The following is a 14,723-nucleotide window of genomic DNA, read 5'->3' on the forward strand; positions in this document are numbered from 1 at the left end:
CCTTCGCCATACGTCTACCGCCACCAAGCCCTTGGCTCTGCAGCCATATGCAGCGTGCTCACCTCTAACTACCCATAGCAATGTCTAAATCCTCCTTCTGCCCATCACACGCCCTGCAGAGAAATGGCCTCACCCCTCGGCACTCACCCCAACTACAGACCCCAAAGGCCCTGGCTCACCTCCGCCCCTGCCTGCCGCTCCCACTGCCCCTCAGCCTCTCGCCACACTCACGGGCTGCTCTGAAACTCACCTGCCCTTGCAACGTGCCCCACATCTGTGTCACGCCAGAGCCCAGGCTGCAAACTTGCCGGCCCCTACGAAGGGCAGCGCTACGGAGGGGCCAACACAAGCCTTTGGCGAGCCTGGCAGGGCTCCCCACGGCACAGGGCTTGCGAGCTCTGAACCAGGGCTGCCGGGACAACGGCCTGCTCCTGCAAACAGCCCTCCTCTGACCCCTTGCACTGCCAGCCCCAGCCCCAGGGACGGCACCAAGGGGCCACGAGCCCACACAGGCAGCCTCCCTTCTCCCAGCTACAACCCCACCAGCAAGAGGGGCACCGAGACTCCCACAGAGCACACCCAAGGGGAAAGGCCAGGCCTAAAGACAGCCTTAGCGAGCTGGGAGCAAGGCAGAGAGGGACCGAACGCGATGGAAGGGGCAGCGTCTCACGCCTGGCACACCTCCAAAGACCAGACCAGCCTGCCAGGGCTCTGAGGAAACGGGGCCCACTCTTCACAACCCACCCAAAAACCACACCACACGACTGCCACGGGATGACCTCACTGATGACACCCCACCTCTCCTACGTTTTCCCAATGTCTGCAGAGTGCGATGGCACGTGCCATCAACCCCAAGCCTTTGAATTCTAATAGCCACACTTAAAAGCTGCCGCCAGGGTCAGACGGACACATCCTCAAGAGGAGGACGTGAAATTGGAGAATTGCGGCAAGGGAGACACACCCCGCCTCATTACTTGCATGGATGGACCATGCAAGAGCTGCTTGCTGCAAAATGACATCATGCACGAAGGCTGACTCACCCCTCGGGCGCTCAGCGACCAGCATAAAAGCCAGCCCAGCACCTCTCTCCCTCACACACTTCTCCCAACGCCTTCTCCTCCACCGTCAACAAGGTGAGACTCAACCCCCTTCCCCTCCTTCTCCTGCCCCGTCTCTTCCACCACGCTCTGCCCCCAGCCTCAGCAGCCCTGACCGCCACGCTCCCCCCGGACCCACACCGGGCCTCCCCACCCCCTCGCCCTCCTGCAACACCGCCCCTCGCATCCCCACGCCCCTCCGCTTCCTCAACACCCTCTCTTCCAGGGCCCCTCCACACCACAGACATGGCCTGCTACGACCTCTGCCGCCCCTGCGGACCCACCCCGCTGGCTAACAGCTGCAACGAGCCCTGTGTCCAGCAGTGCCAGGACTCCCGCGTCGTCATCCAGCCTTCTACCGTGGTGGTCACCCTGCCAGGACCCATCCTCAGCTCCTTCCCCCAGAGCACCGCCGTCGGATCCTCCTCATCGGCTGCCGTGGGCAACGTCCTCAGCTCCCAGGGAGTGCCCATCTCTGGTGGCTTCGGAGGCCTGGGCGGCTACGGCTTCGGAGGCCTGGGCTGCTTCGGCGGCAGAAGAGGCTGCAACCCCTGCTAAGGGCCCCTGACGCCAACCGCCCACACCCTGGAAGCCACGGCATGGATCGAGGATGCACCTCCATCCAGCATGTTGCTCGCACACGGGCTCAGTAACAACGGCTCCTTCTCTCAAGGCACAAAGCAAGCACCTTCTCACAAGCCAAAGACCACTGGGGACCTCCAGTGTGCTGCTCACCTCGTGGGGCGGGAAGATCTAGGAGCTCTGCCGAGATCTGTCTCACACAAGGGACCTCAGCTCACGGTCGCCCTCCTTGCACCTCAGAGTGGCTCCTTTCCATTTGCCGCTCCTGCCTTTTCGCTCTTTTTTTTGGTCTCTCAATAAAGTTCTCCTGCATCCCAGCCTGAGACGCCTCCTCTTCCTTTCTTCTCCCATGGCTCTTCCAACCTCACCCAGCACAAAGCCAGGCCTCCAGAGGCCATCGGGCTGGCTGCAAAGGGCCTACAAGACCTCTCTTAGGAAGTATGTCCCCAGCAGCAACATCACCACACACCGCCACGGCGGGCCTTCCAGCCCATGACACAACCCTTTCAGTTACCCAAACAAAGGCTGGGACACGCTAATGCACTTCTACCCATGCCTCTGACACAAGCTCCCTGTGGCGGCACACACTACACCAACCCTCTTCCCCACCACGACTCTCTGAGCAACACACCAAGCAGAAGCACAGCCAACAGAATCATTTAGCAAGGAACCTCTGCACATCATCTAGTTCAACACAAACTGCTCAAGGAGGCTCAGCGCCAGCAGGCTCTCCACAACCACGTCCAGTCAGGTTTTCAGCATCTCCAAGGACGGAGACTCCAACACCTCTCTGCGCAACCAGTTCCACTGCTTCACCACCCTCACACTGAAAAGGGGCTGCCTTCTCTGCCAAGGAAATGGCACGTCTTGTCAGCTTTCTCCATTCACCCTTGACCCGGCCGTGGGCACCGATGAGAAGAGTCTGACTCCCCTGTCCACGTTGCCCCGCCACACGCGATTTAGACACAGTGATGACATGTCCCCTGCGTGGGCTTCCCTCCTGGCTGAAAAGCCTCCCAGCTCTCTCCTCTCCTCCTCAGACCAAAGATGCTCCAGTCCCTTCAGCGTCTTGGTGGCCCTGCCTCCACTCGACTCGCCCCACCAAGGCCATGTCCTTCCTCCACCGGAGAGCCCTCAGCTGGACACAGGACTCCACACGGGGCCTCACCAGCAGCGAAGAGAAAGCAAGATCACCTCCCATGACCTGCTGAAAACGCTCTCCCAAGACCACCCTGAAGAATCTTGGCTTCTTCTGCGGCAAGCGCGCATTGCTGCCTCGCAGGCAGCTCGTTCTCCACCAGCACCACAAGATCGGGCTCAGTAAAGCTGGCGGCCCCCAGCACGTCCTGGGGCCCGGCGCGATTCCTCCCCAGATGCAGGACTTTCTGTCTCCTCCTGTTCAACTTCAGGAGATTCCTCTCTGACCTGATCACCAGCCTCTCCAGCTCTCTCGGTAAAGCAACACAGTCTTCCAGTGCCTCAGCCTCTCTTCCAGGTTTTGCATCATCTGCCAACTCGCTGATGGGGCACTCCGACACACTGCCCAGGACTTTGCTGATGGTGTTGAACAGTGTCGGTCCTACAGCCTCTGACCATGCAGTGGGAGAAAGCGTCAAAGGCTTTACAAGAGAGTTGAGAGAAACACCAGCCACACCTCTCTCTGCGACCACAAAGCTGATCTCTTCAACGCAGACAACAGGCAGGTCGGTCAAGCACCATTTCCCCTTTGTAAATTCACGCCGACCACTCCCCATCACCTTCTTGTCCGTCCTGGGATTGGCAGCGCTTTCCGGGAAGACTTCCTACATCACCGTCCACAGGAACAACACCAGGCTCACTGGCATCTCCTTACCCCGATCTTCCATCCTGATCTTCTTCAAGATAGGAGGGCAAAGAGCTGTGTACCAAGTATCAGGAACCGCGCCCAGGGGCTATGACCTGTCCGAGATAATTGAGAGGGGCCTCACAAGGCTATCGGACAGCTCCTTCCGCATTTGTGGCTACAACCCCTCAGGCCCCACGGACACGCGTCCACCCAGTCACACAGCAATCATTCCTACCACCCTTCCTCTTCTTCAGCAACAAGCACTGCTCACCTGACAAACTGCCCGCAAAACACTCACCTTGGCTCAACTGGGCCAGTCATCAACCCTTCGCCATACGTCTACCGCCACCAAGCCCTTGGCTCTGCAGCCATATGCAGCGTGCTCACCTCTAACTACCCATAGCAATGTCTAAATCCTCCTTCTGCCCATCACACGCCCTGCAGAGAAATGGCCTCACCCCTCGGCACTCACCCCAACTACAGACCCCAAAGGCCCTGGCTCACCTCCGCCCCTGCCTGCCGCTCCCACTGCCCCTCAGCCTCTCGCCACACTCACGGGCTGCTCTGAAACTCACCTGCCCTTGCAACGTGCCCCACATCTGTGTCACGCCAGAGCCCAGGCTGCAAACTTGCCGGCCCCTACGAAGGGCAGCGCTACGGAGGGGCCAACACAAGCCTTTGGCGAGCCTGGCAGGGCTCCCCACGGCACAGGGCTTGCGAGCTCTGAACCAGGGCTGCCGGGACAACGGCCTGCTCCTGCAAACAGCCCTCCTCTGACCCCTTGCACTGCCAGCCCCAGCCCCAGGGACGGCACCAAGGGGCCACGAGCCCACACAGGCAGCCTCCCTTCTCCCAGCTACAACCCCACCAGCAAGAGGGGCACCGAGACTCCCACAGAGCACACCCAAGGGGAAAGGCCAGGCCTAAAGACAGCCTTAGCGAGCTGGGAGCAAGGCAGAGAGGGACCGAACGCGATGGAAGGGGCAGCGTCTCACGCCTGGCACACCTCCAAAGACCAGACCAGCCTGCCAGGGCTCTGAGGAAACGGGGCCCACTCTTCACAACCCACCCAAAAACCACACCACACGACTGCCACGGGATGACCTCACTGATGACACCCCACCTCTCCTACGTTTTCCCAATGTCTGCAGAGTGCGATGGCACGTGCCATCAACCCCAAGCCTTTGAATTCTAATAGCCACACTTAAAAGCTGCCGCCAGGGTCAGACGGACACATCCTCAAGAGGAGGACGTGAAATTGGAGAATTGCGGCAAGGGAGACACACCCCGCCTCATTACTTGCATGGATGGACCATGCAAGAGCTGCTTGCTGCAAAATGACATCATGCACGAAGGCTGACTCACCCCTCGGGCGCTCAGCGACCAGCATAAAAGCCAGCCCAGCACCTCTCTCCCTCACACACTTCTCCCAACGCCTTCTCCTCCACCGTCAACAAGGTGAGACTCAACCCCCTTCCCCTCCTTCTCCTGCCCCGTCTCTTCCACCACGCTCTGCCCCCAGCCTCAGCAGCCCTGACCGCCACGCTCCCCCCGGACCCACACCGGGCCTCCCCACCCCCTCGCCCTCCTGCAACACCGCCCCTCGCATCCCCACGCCCCTCCGCTTCCTCAACACCCTCTCTTCCAGGGCCCCTCCACACCACAGACATGGCCTGCTACGACCTCTGCCGCCCCTGCGGACCCACCCCGCTGGCTAACAGCTGCAACGAGCCCTGTGTCCAGCAGTGCCAGGACTCCCGCGTCGTCATCCAGCCTTCTACCGTGCTGGTCACCCTGCCAGGACCCATCCTCAGCTCCTTCCCCCAGAGCACCGCCGTCGGATCCTCCTCATCGGCTGCCGTGGGCAACGTCCTCAGCTCCCAGGGAGTGCCCATCTCTGGTGGCTTCGGAGGCCTGGGCGGCTACGGCTTCGGAGGCCTGGGCTGCTTCGGCGGCAGAAGAGGCTGCAACCCCTGCTAAGGGCCCCTGACGCCAACCGCCCACACCCTGGAAGCCACGGCATGGATCGAGGATGCACCTCCATCCAGCATGTTGCTCGCACACGGGCTCAGTAACAACGGCTCCTTCTCTCAAGGCACAAAGCAAGCACCTTCTCACAAGCCAAAGACCACTGGGGACCTCCAGTGTGCTGCTCACCTCGTGGGGCGGGAAGATCTAGGAGCTCTGCCGAGATCTGTCTCACACAAGGGACCTCAGCTCACGGTCGCCCTCCTTGTACCTCAGAGTGGCTCCTTTCCATTTGCCGCTCCTGCCTTTTCGCTCTTTTTTTTGGTCTCTCAATAAAGTTCTCCTGCATCCCAGCCTGAGACGCCTCCTCTTCCTTTCTTCTCCCATGGCTCTTCCAACCTCACCCAGCACAAAGCCAGGCCTCCAGAGGCCATCGGGCTGGCTGCAAAGGGCCTACAAGACCTCTCTTAGGAAGTATGTCCCCAGCAGCAACATCACCACACACCGCCACGGCGGGCCTTCCAGCCCATGACACAACCCTTTCAGTTACCCAAACAAAGGCTGGGACACGCTAATGCACTTCTACCCATGCCTCTGACACAAGCTCCCTGTGGCGGCACACACTACACCAACCCTCTTCCCCACCACGACTCTCTGAGCAACACACCAAGCAGAAGCACAGCCAACAGAATCATTTAGCAAGGAACCTCTGCACATCATCTAGTTCAACACAAACTGCTCAAGGAGGCTCAGCGCCAGCAGGCTCTCCACAACCACGTCCAGTCAGGTTTTCAGCATCTCCAAGGACGGAGACTCCAACACCTCTCTGCGCAACCAGTTCCACTGCTTCACCACCCTCACACTGAAAAGGGGCTGCCTTCTCTGCCAAGGAAATGGCACGTCTTGTCAGCTTTCTCCATTCACCCTTGACCCGGCCGTGGGCACCGATGAGAAGAGTCTGACTCCCCTGTCCACGTTGCCCCGCCACACGCGATTTAGACACAGTGATGACATGTCCCCTGCGTGGGCTTCCCTCCTGGCTGAAAAGCCTCCCAGCTCTCTCCTCTCCTCCTCAGACCAAAGATGCTCCAGTCCCTTCAGCGTCTTGGTGGCCCTGCCTCCACTCGACTCGCCCCACCAAGGCCATGTCCTTCCTCCACCGGAGAGCCCTCAGCTGGACACAGGACTCCACACGGGGCCTCACCAGCAGCGAAGAGAAAGCAAGATCACCTCCCATGACCTGCTGAAAACGCTCTCCCAAGACCACCCTGAAGAATCTTGGCTTCTTCTGCGGCAAGCGCGCATTGCTGCCTCGCAGGCAGCTCGTTCTCCACCAGCACCACAAGATCGGGCTCAGTAAAGCTGGCGGCTCCCAGCACGTCCTGGGGCCCGGCGCGATTCCTCCCCAGATGCAGGACTTTCTGTCTCCTCCTGTTCAACTTCAGGAGATTCCTCTCTGACCTGATCACCAGCCTCTCCAGCTCTCTCGGTAAAGCAACACAGTCTTCCAGTGCCTCAGCCTCTCTTCCAGGTTTTGCATCATCTGCCAACTCGCTGATGGGGCACTCCGACACACTGCCCAGGACTTTGCTGATGGTGTTGAACAGTGTCGGTCCTACAGCCTCTGACCATGCAGTGGGAGAAAGCGTCAAAGGCTTTACAAGAGAGTTGAGAGAAACACCAGCCACACCTCTCTCTGCGACCACAAAGCTGATCTCTTCAACGCAGACAACAGGCAGGTCGGTCAAGCACCATTTCCCCTTTGTAAATTCACGCCGACCACTCCCCATCACCTTCTTGTCCGTCCTGGGATTGGCAGCGCTTTCCGGGAAGACTTCCTACATCACCGTCCACAGGAACAACACCAGGCTCACTGGCATCTCCTTACCCCGATCTTCCATCCTGATCTTCTTCAAGATAGGAGGGCAAAGAGCTGTGTACCAAGTATCAGGAACCGCGCCCAGGGGCTATGACCTGTCCGAGATAATTGAGAGGGGCCTCACAAGGCTATCGGACAGCTCCTTCCGCATTTGTGGCTACAACCCCTCAGGCCCCACGGACACGCGTCCACCCAGTCACACAGCAATCATTCCTACCACCCTTCCTCTTCTTCAGCAACAAGCACTGCTCACCTGACAAACTGCCCGCAAAACACTCACCTTGGCTCAACTGGGCCAGTCATCAACCCTTCGCCATACGTCTACCGCCACCAAGCCCTTGGCTCTGCAGCCATATGCAGCGTGCTCACCTCTAACTACCCATAGCAATGTCTAAATCCTCCTTCTGCCCATCACACGCCCTGCAGAGAAATGGCCTCACCCCTCGGCACTCACCCCAACTACAGACCCCAAAGGCCCTGGCTCACCTCCGCCCCTGCCTGCCGCTCCCACTGCCCCTCAGCCTCTCGCCACACTCACGGGCTGCTCTGAAACTCACCTGCCCTTGCAACGTGCCCCACATCTGTGTCACGCCAGAGCCCAGGCTGCAAACTTGCCGGCCCCTACGAAGGGCAGCGCTACGGAGGGGCCAACACAAGCCTTTGGCGAGCCTGGCAGGGCTCCCCACGGCACAGGGCTTGCGAGCTCTGAACCAGGGCTGCCGGGACAACGGCCTGCTCCTGCAAACAGCCCTCCTCTGACCCCTTGCACTGCCAGCCCCAGCCCCAGGGACGGCACCAAGGGGCCACGAGCCCACACAGGCAGCCTCCCTTCTCCCAGCTACAACCCCACCAGCAAGAGGGGCACCGAGACTCCCACAGAGCACACCCAAGGGGAAAGGCCAGGCCTAAAGACAGCCTTAGCGAGCTGGGAGCAAGGCAGAGAGGGACCGAACGCGATGGAAGGGGCAGCGTCTCACGCCTGGCACACCTCCAAAGACCAGACCAGCCTGCCAGGGCTCTGAGGAAACGGGGCCCACTCTTCACAACCCACCCAAAAACCACACCACACGACTGCCACGGGATGACCTCACTGATGACACCCCACCTCTCCTACGTTTTCCCAATGTCTGCAGAGCGCAATGGCACGTGCCATCAACCCCAAGCCTTTGAATTCTAATAGCCACACTTAAAAGCTGCCGCCAGGGTCAGACGGACACATCCTCAAGAGGAGGACGTGAAATTGGAGAATTGCGGCAAGGGAGACACACCCCGCCTCATTACTTGCATGGATGGACCATGCAAGAGCTGCTTGCTGCAAAATGACATCATGCACGAAGGCTGACTCACCCCTCGGGCGCTCAGCGACCAGCATAAAAGCCAGCCCAGCACCTCTCTCCCTCACACACTTCTCCCAACGCCTTCTCCTCCACCGTCAACAAGGTGAGACTCAACCCCCTTCCCCTCCTTCTCCTGCCCCGTCTCTTCCACCACGCTCTGCCCCCAGACTCAGCAGCCCTGACCGCCACGCTCCCCCCGGACCCACACCGGGCCTCCCCACCCCCTCGCCCTCCTGCAACACCGCCCCTCGCATCCCCACGCCCCTCCGCTTCCTCAACACCCTCTCTTCCAGGGCCCCTCCACACCACAGACATGGCCTGCTACGACCTCTGCCGCCCCTGCGGACCCACCCCGCTGGCTAACAGCTGCAACGAGCCCTGTGTCCAGCAGTGCCAGGACTCCCGCGTCGTCATCCAGCCTTCTACCGTGGTGGTCACCCTGCCAGGACCCATCCTCAGCTCCTTCCCCCAGAGCACCGCCGTCGGATCCTCCTCATCGGCTGCCGTGGGCAACGTCCTCAGCTCCCAGGGAGTGCCCATCTCTGGTGGCTTCGGAGGCCTGGGCGGCTACGGCTTCGGAGGCCTGGGCTGCTTCGGCGGCAGAAGAGGCTGCAACCCCTGCTAAGGGCCCCTGACGCCAACCGCCCACACCCTGGAAGCCACGGCATGGATCGAGGATGCACCTCCATCCAGCATGTTGCTCGCACACGGGCTCAGTAACAACGGCTCCTTCTCTCAAGGCACAAAGCAAGCACCTTCTCACAAGCCAAAGACCACTGGGGACCTCCAGTGTGCTGCTCACCTCGTGGGGCGGGAAGATCTAGGAGCTCTGCCGAGATCTGTCTCACACAAGGGACCTCAGCTCACGGTCGCCCTCCTTGTACCTCAGAGTGGCTCCTTTCCATTTGCCGCTCCTGCCTTTTCGCTCTTTTTTTTGGTCTCTCAATAAAGTTCTCCTGCATCCCAGCCTGAGACGCCTCCTCTTCCTTTCTTCTCCCATGGCTCTTCCAACCTCACCCAGCACAAAGCCAGGCCTCCAGAGGCCATCGGGCTGGCTGCAAAGGGCCTACAAGACCTCTCTTAGGAAGTATGTCCCCAGCAGCAACATCACCACACACCGCCACGGCGGGCCTTCCAGCCCATGACACAACCCTTTCAGTTACCCAAACAAAGGCTGGGACACGCTAATGCACTTCTACCCATGCCTCTGACACAAGCTCCCTGTGGCGGCACACACTACACCAACCCTCTTCCCCACCACGACTCTCTGAGCAACACACCAAGCAGAAGCACAGCCAACAGAATCATTTAGCAAGGAACCTCTGCACATCATCTAGTTCAACACAAACTGCTCAAGGAGGCTCAGCGCCAGCAGGCTCTCCACAACCACGTCCAGTCAGGTTTTCAGCATCTCCAAGGACGGAGACTCCAACACCTCTCTGCGCAACCAGTTCCACTGCTTCACCACCCTCACACTGAAAAGGGGCTGCCTTCTCTGCCAAGGAAATGGCACGTCTTGTCAGCTTTCTCCATTCACCCTTGACCCGGCCGTGGGCACCGATGAGAAGAGTCTGACTCCCCTGTCCACGTTGCCCCGCCACACGCGATTTAGACACAGTGATGACATGTCCCCTGCGTGGGCTTCCCTCCTGGCTGAAAAGCCTCCCAGCTCTCTCCTCTCCTCCTCAGACCAAAGATGCTCCAGTCCCTTCAGCGTCTTGGTGGCCCTGCCTCCACTCGACTCGCCCCACCAAGGCCATGTCCTTCCTCCACCGGAGAGCCCTCAGCTGGACACAGGACTCCACACGGGGCCTCACCAGCAGCGAAGAGAAAGCAAGATCACCTCCCATGACCTGCTGAAAACGCTCTCCCAAGACCACCCTGAAGAATCTTGGCTTCTTCTGCGGCAAGCGCGCATTGCTGCCTCGCAGGCAGCTCGTTCTCCACCAGCACCACAAGATCGGGCTCAGTAAAGCTGGCGGCCCCCAGCACGTCCTGGGGCCCGGCGCGATTCCTCCCCAGATGCAGGACTTTCTGTCTCCTCCTGTTCAACTTCAGGAGATTCCTCTCTGACCTGATCACCAGCCTCTCCAGCTCTCTCGGTAAAGCAACACAGTCTTCCAGTGCCTCAGCCTCTCTTCCAGGTTTTGCATCATCTGCCAACTCGCTGATGGGGCACTCCGACACACTGCCCAGGACTTTGCTGATGGTGTTGAACAGTGTCGGTCCTACAGCCTCTGACCATGCAGTGGGAGAAAGCGTCAAAGGCTTTACAAGAGAGTTGAGAGAAACACCAGCCACACCTCTCTCTGCGACCACAAAGCTGATCTCTTCAACGCAGACAACAGGCAGGTCGGTCAAGCACCATTTCCCCTTTGTAAATTCACGCCGACCACTCCCCATCACCTTCTTGTCCGTCCTGGGATTGGCAGCGCTTTCCGGGAAGACTTCCTACATCACCGTCCACAGGAACAACACCAGGCTCACTGGCATCTCCTTACCCCGATCTTCCATCCTGATCTTCTTCAAGATAGGAGGGCAAAGAGCTGTGTACCAAGTATCAGGAACCGCGCCCAGGGGCTATGACCTGTCCGAGATAATTGAGAGGGGCCTCACAAGGCTATCGGACAGCTCCTTCCGCATTTGTGGCTACAACCCCTCAGGCCCCACGGACACGCGTCCACCCAGTCACACAGCAATCATTCCTACCACCCTTCCTCTTCTTCAGCAACAAGCACTGCTCACCTGACAAACTGCCCGCAAAACACTCACCTTGGCTCAACTGGGCCAGTCATCAACCCTTCGCCATACGTCTACCGCCACCAAGCCCTTGGCTCTGCAGCCATATGCAGCGTGCTCACCTCTAACTACCCATAGCAATGTCTAAATCCTCCTTCTGCCCATCACACGCCCTGCAGAGAAATGGCCTCACCCCTCGGCACTCACCCCAACTACAGACCCCAAAGGCCCTGGCTCACCTCCGCCCCTGCCTGCCGCTCCCACTGCCCCTCAGCCTCTCGCCACACTCACGGGCTGCTCTGAAACTCACCTGCCCTTGCAACGTGCCCCACATCTGTGTCACGCCAGAGCCCAGGCTGCAAACTTGCCGGCCCCTACGAAGGGCAGCGCTACGGAGGGGCCAACACAAGCCTTTGGCGAGCCTGGCAGGGCTCCCCACGGCACAGGGCTTGCGAGCTCTGAACCAGGGCTGCCGGGACAACGGCCTGCTCCTGCAAACAGCCCTCCTCTGACCCCTTGCACTGCCAGCCCCAGCCCCAGGGACGGCACCAAGGGGCCACGAGCCCACACAGGCAGCCTCCCTTCTCCCAGCTACAACCCCACCAGCAAGAGGGGCACCGAGACTCCCACAGAGCACACCCAAGGGGAAAGGCCAGGCCTAAAGACAGCCTTAGCGAGCTGGGAGCAAGGCAGAGAGGGACCGAACGCGATGGAAGGGGCAGCGTCTCACGCCTGGCACACCTCCAAAGACCAGACCAGCCTGCCAGGGCTCTGAGGAAACGGGGCCCACTCTTCACAACCCACCCAAAAACCACACCACACGACTGCCACGGGATGACCTCACTGATGACACCCCACCTCTCCTACGTTTTCCCAATGTCTGCAGAGCGCGATGGCACGTGCCATCAACCCCAAGCCTTTGAATTCTAATAGCCACACTTAAAAGCTGCCGCCAGGGTCAGACGGACACATCCTCAAGAGGAGGACGTGAAATTGGAGAATTGCGGCAAGGGAGACACACCCCGCCTCATTACTTGCATGGATGGACCATGCAAGAGCTGCTTGCTGCAAAATGACATCATGCACGAAGGCTGACTCACCCCTCGGGCGCTCAGCGACCAGCATAAAAGCCAGCCCAGCACCTCTCTCCCTCACACACTTCTCCCAACGCCTTCTCCTCCACCGTCAACAAGGTGAGACTCAACCCCCTTCCCCTCCTTCTCCTGCCCCGTCTCTTCCACCACGCTCTGCCCCCAGCCTCAGCAGCCCTGACCGCCACGCTCCCCCCGGACCCACACCGGGCCTCCCCACCCCCTCGCCCTCCTGCAACACCGCCCCTCGCATCCCCACGCCCCTCCGCTTCCTCAACACCCTCTCTTCCAGGGCCCCTCCACACCACAGACATGGCCTGCTACGACCTCTGCCGCCCCTGCGGACCCACCCCGCTGGCTAACAGCTGCAACGAGCCCTGTGTCCAGCAGTGCCAGGACTCCCGCGTCGTCATCCAGCCTTCTACCGTGGTGGTCACCCTGCCAGGACCCATCCTCAGCTCCTTCCCCCAGAGCACCGCCGTCGGATCCTCCTCATCGGCTGCCGTGGGCAACGTCCTCAGCTCCCAGGGAGTGCCCATCTCTGGTGGCTTCGGAGGCCTGGGCGGCTACGGCTTCGGAGGCCTGGGCTGCTTCGGCGGCAGAAGAGGCTGCAACCCCTGCTAAGGGCCCCTGACGCCAACCGCCCACACCCTGGAAGCCACGGCATGGATCGAGGATGCACCTCCATCCAGCATGTTGCTCGCACACGGGCTCAGTAACAACGGCTCCTTCTCTCAAGGCACAAAGCAAGCACCTTCTCACAAGCCAAAGACCACTGGGGACCTCCAGTGTGCTGCTCACCTCGTGGGGCGGGAAGATCTAGGAGCTCTGCCGAGATCTGTCTCACACAAGGGACCTCAGCTCACGGTCGCCCTCCTTGTACCTCAGAGTGGCTCCTTTCCATTTGCCGCTCCTGCCTTTTCGCTCTTTTTTTTGGTCTCTCAATAAAGTTCTCCTGCATCCCAGCCTGAGACGCCTCCTCTTCCTTTCTTCTCCCATGGCTCTTCCAACCTCACCCAGCACAAAGCCAGGCCTCCAGAGGCCATCGGGCTGGCTGCAAAGGGCCTACAAGACCTCTCTTAGGAAGTATGTCCCCAGCAGCAACATCACCACACACCGCCACGGCGGGCCTTCCAGCCCATGACACAACCCTTTCAGTTACCCAAACAAAGGCTGGGACACGCTAATGCACTTCTACCCATGCCTCTGACACAAGCTCCCTGTGGCGGCACACACTACACCAACCCTCTTCCCCACCACGACTCTCTGAGCAACACACCAAGCAGAAGCACAGCCAACAGAATCATTTAGCAAGGAACCTCTGCACATCATCTAGTTCAACACAAACTGCTCAAGGAGGCTCAGCGCCAGCAGGCTCTCCACAACCACGTCCAGTCAGGTTTTCAGCATCTCCAAGGACGGAGACTCCAACACCTCTCTGCGCAACCAGTTCCACTGCTTCACCACCCTCACACTGAAAAGGGGCTGCCTTCTCTGCCAAGGAAATGGCACGTCTTGTCAGCTTTCTCCATTCACCCTTGACCCGGCCGTGGGCACCGATGAGAAGAGTCTGACTCCCCTGTCCACGTTGCCCCGCCACACGCGATTTAGACACAGTGATGACATGTCCCCTGCGTGGGCTTCCCTCCTGGCTGAAAAGCCTCCCAGCTCTCTCCTCTCCTCCTCAGACCAAAGATGCTCCAGTCCCTTCAGCGTCTTGGTGGCCCTGCCTCCACTCGACTCGCCCCACCAAGGCCATGTCCTTCCTCCACCGGAGAGCCCTCAGCTGGACACAGGACTCCACACGGGGCCTCACCAGCAGCGAAGAGAAAGCAAGATCACCTCCCATGACCTGCTGAAAACGCTCTCCCAAGACCACCCTGAAGAATCTTGGCTTCTTCTGCGGCAAGCGCGCATTGCTGCCTCGCAGGCAGCTCGTTCTCCACCAGCACCACAAGATCGGGCTCAGTAAAGCTGGCGGCCCCCAGCACGTCCTGGGGCCCGGCGCGATTCCTCCCCAGATGCAGGACTTTCTGTCTCCTCCTGTTCAACTTCAGGAGATTCCTCTCTGACCTGATCACCAGCCTCTCCAGCTCTCTCGGTAAAGCAACACAGTCTTCCAGTGCCTCAGCCTCTCTTCCAGGTTTTGCATCATCTGCCAACTCGCTGATGGGGCACTCCGACACACTGCCCAGGACTTTGCTG

General features: G+C 59.9%; 4 protein-coding genes across 4 annotated transcripts; all 4 read left to right on the plus strand.

Moving 5' to 3' along the window:
* Nucleotides 1-1,343: 1,343 nt before the first annotated feature.
* LOC138684633 (feather keratin-like) lies at nucleotides 1,344-1,655 on the plus strand. Its single transcript, XM_069778608.1, has one exon. It carries the CDS (start codon nucleotides 1,344-1,346, stop codon nucleotides 1,653-1,655), a length of 312 nt encoding a protein of 103 aa, XP_069634709.1.
* A 3,517-nt stretch (nucleotides 1,656-5,172) lies between these two features.
* Nucleotides 5,173-5,484, plus strand: LOC138684634 (feather keratin-like). Its single transcript, XM_069778609.1, has one exon. It carries the CDS (start codon nucleotides 5,173-5,175, stop codon nucleotides 5,482-5,484), a length of 312 nt encoding a protein of 103 aa, XP_069634710.1.
* Nucleotides 5,485-9,001: 3,517 nt separating this feature from the next.
* Nucleotides 9,002-9,313, plus strand: LOC138684635 (feather keratin-like). Its single transcript, XM_069778610.1, has one exon. It carries the CDS (start codon nucleotides 9,002-9,004, stop codon nucleotides 9,311-9,313), a length of 312 nt encoding a protein of 103 aa, XP_069634711.1.
* Nucleotides 9,314-12,830: 3,517 nt separating this feature from the next.
* Nucleotides 12,831-13,142, plus strand: LOC138684636 (feather keratin-like). Its single transcript, XM_069778611.1, has one exon. The coding sequence runs from the start codon at nucleotides 12,831-12,833 to the stop codon at nucleotides 13,140-13,142; it is 312 nt and encodes a 103-aa protein (XP_069634712.1).
* Nucleotides 13,143-14,723: the final 1,581 nt, after the last annotated feature.

Source organism: Haliaeetus albicilla, chromosome 3, assembly GCF_947461875.1.
Source record: "Haliaeetus albicilla chromosome 3, bHalAlb1.1, whole genome shotgun sequence".
Taxonomy (NCBI): Eukaryota; Metazoa; Chordata; class Aves; order Accipitriformes; family Accipitridae; genus Haliaeetus; species Haliaeetus albicilla.

Coding starts and splice junctions, on each gene's coding strand:
- LOC138684633 (XM_069778608.1), top strand. CDS start 1,344: ATGGCCTGCTACGACCTCTGCCGCCCCTGCGGACCCACCCCGCTGGCT.
- LOC138684634 (XM_069778609.1), top strand. CDS start 5,173: ATGGCCTGCTACGACCTCTGCCGCCCCTGCGGACCCACCCCGCTGGCT.
- LOC138684635 (XM_069778610.1), top strand. CDS start 9,002: ATGGCCTGCTACGACCTCTGCCGCCCCTGCGGACCCACCCCGCTGGCT.
- LOC138684636 (XM_069778611.1), top strand. CDS start 12,831: ATGGCCTGCTACGACCTCTGCCGCCCCTGCGGACCCACCCCGCTGGCT.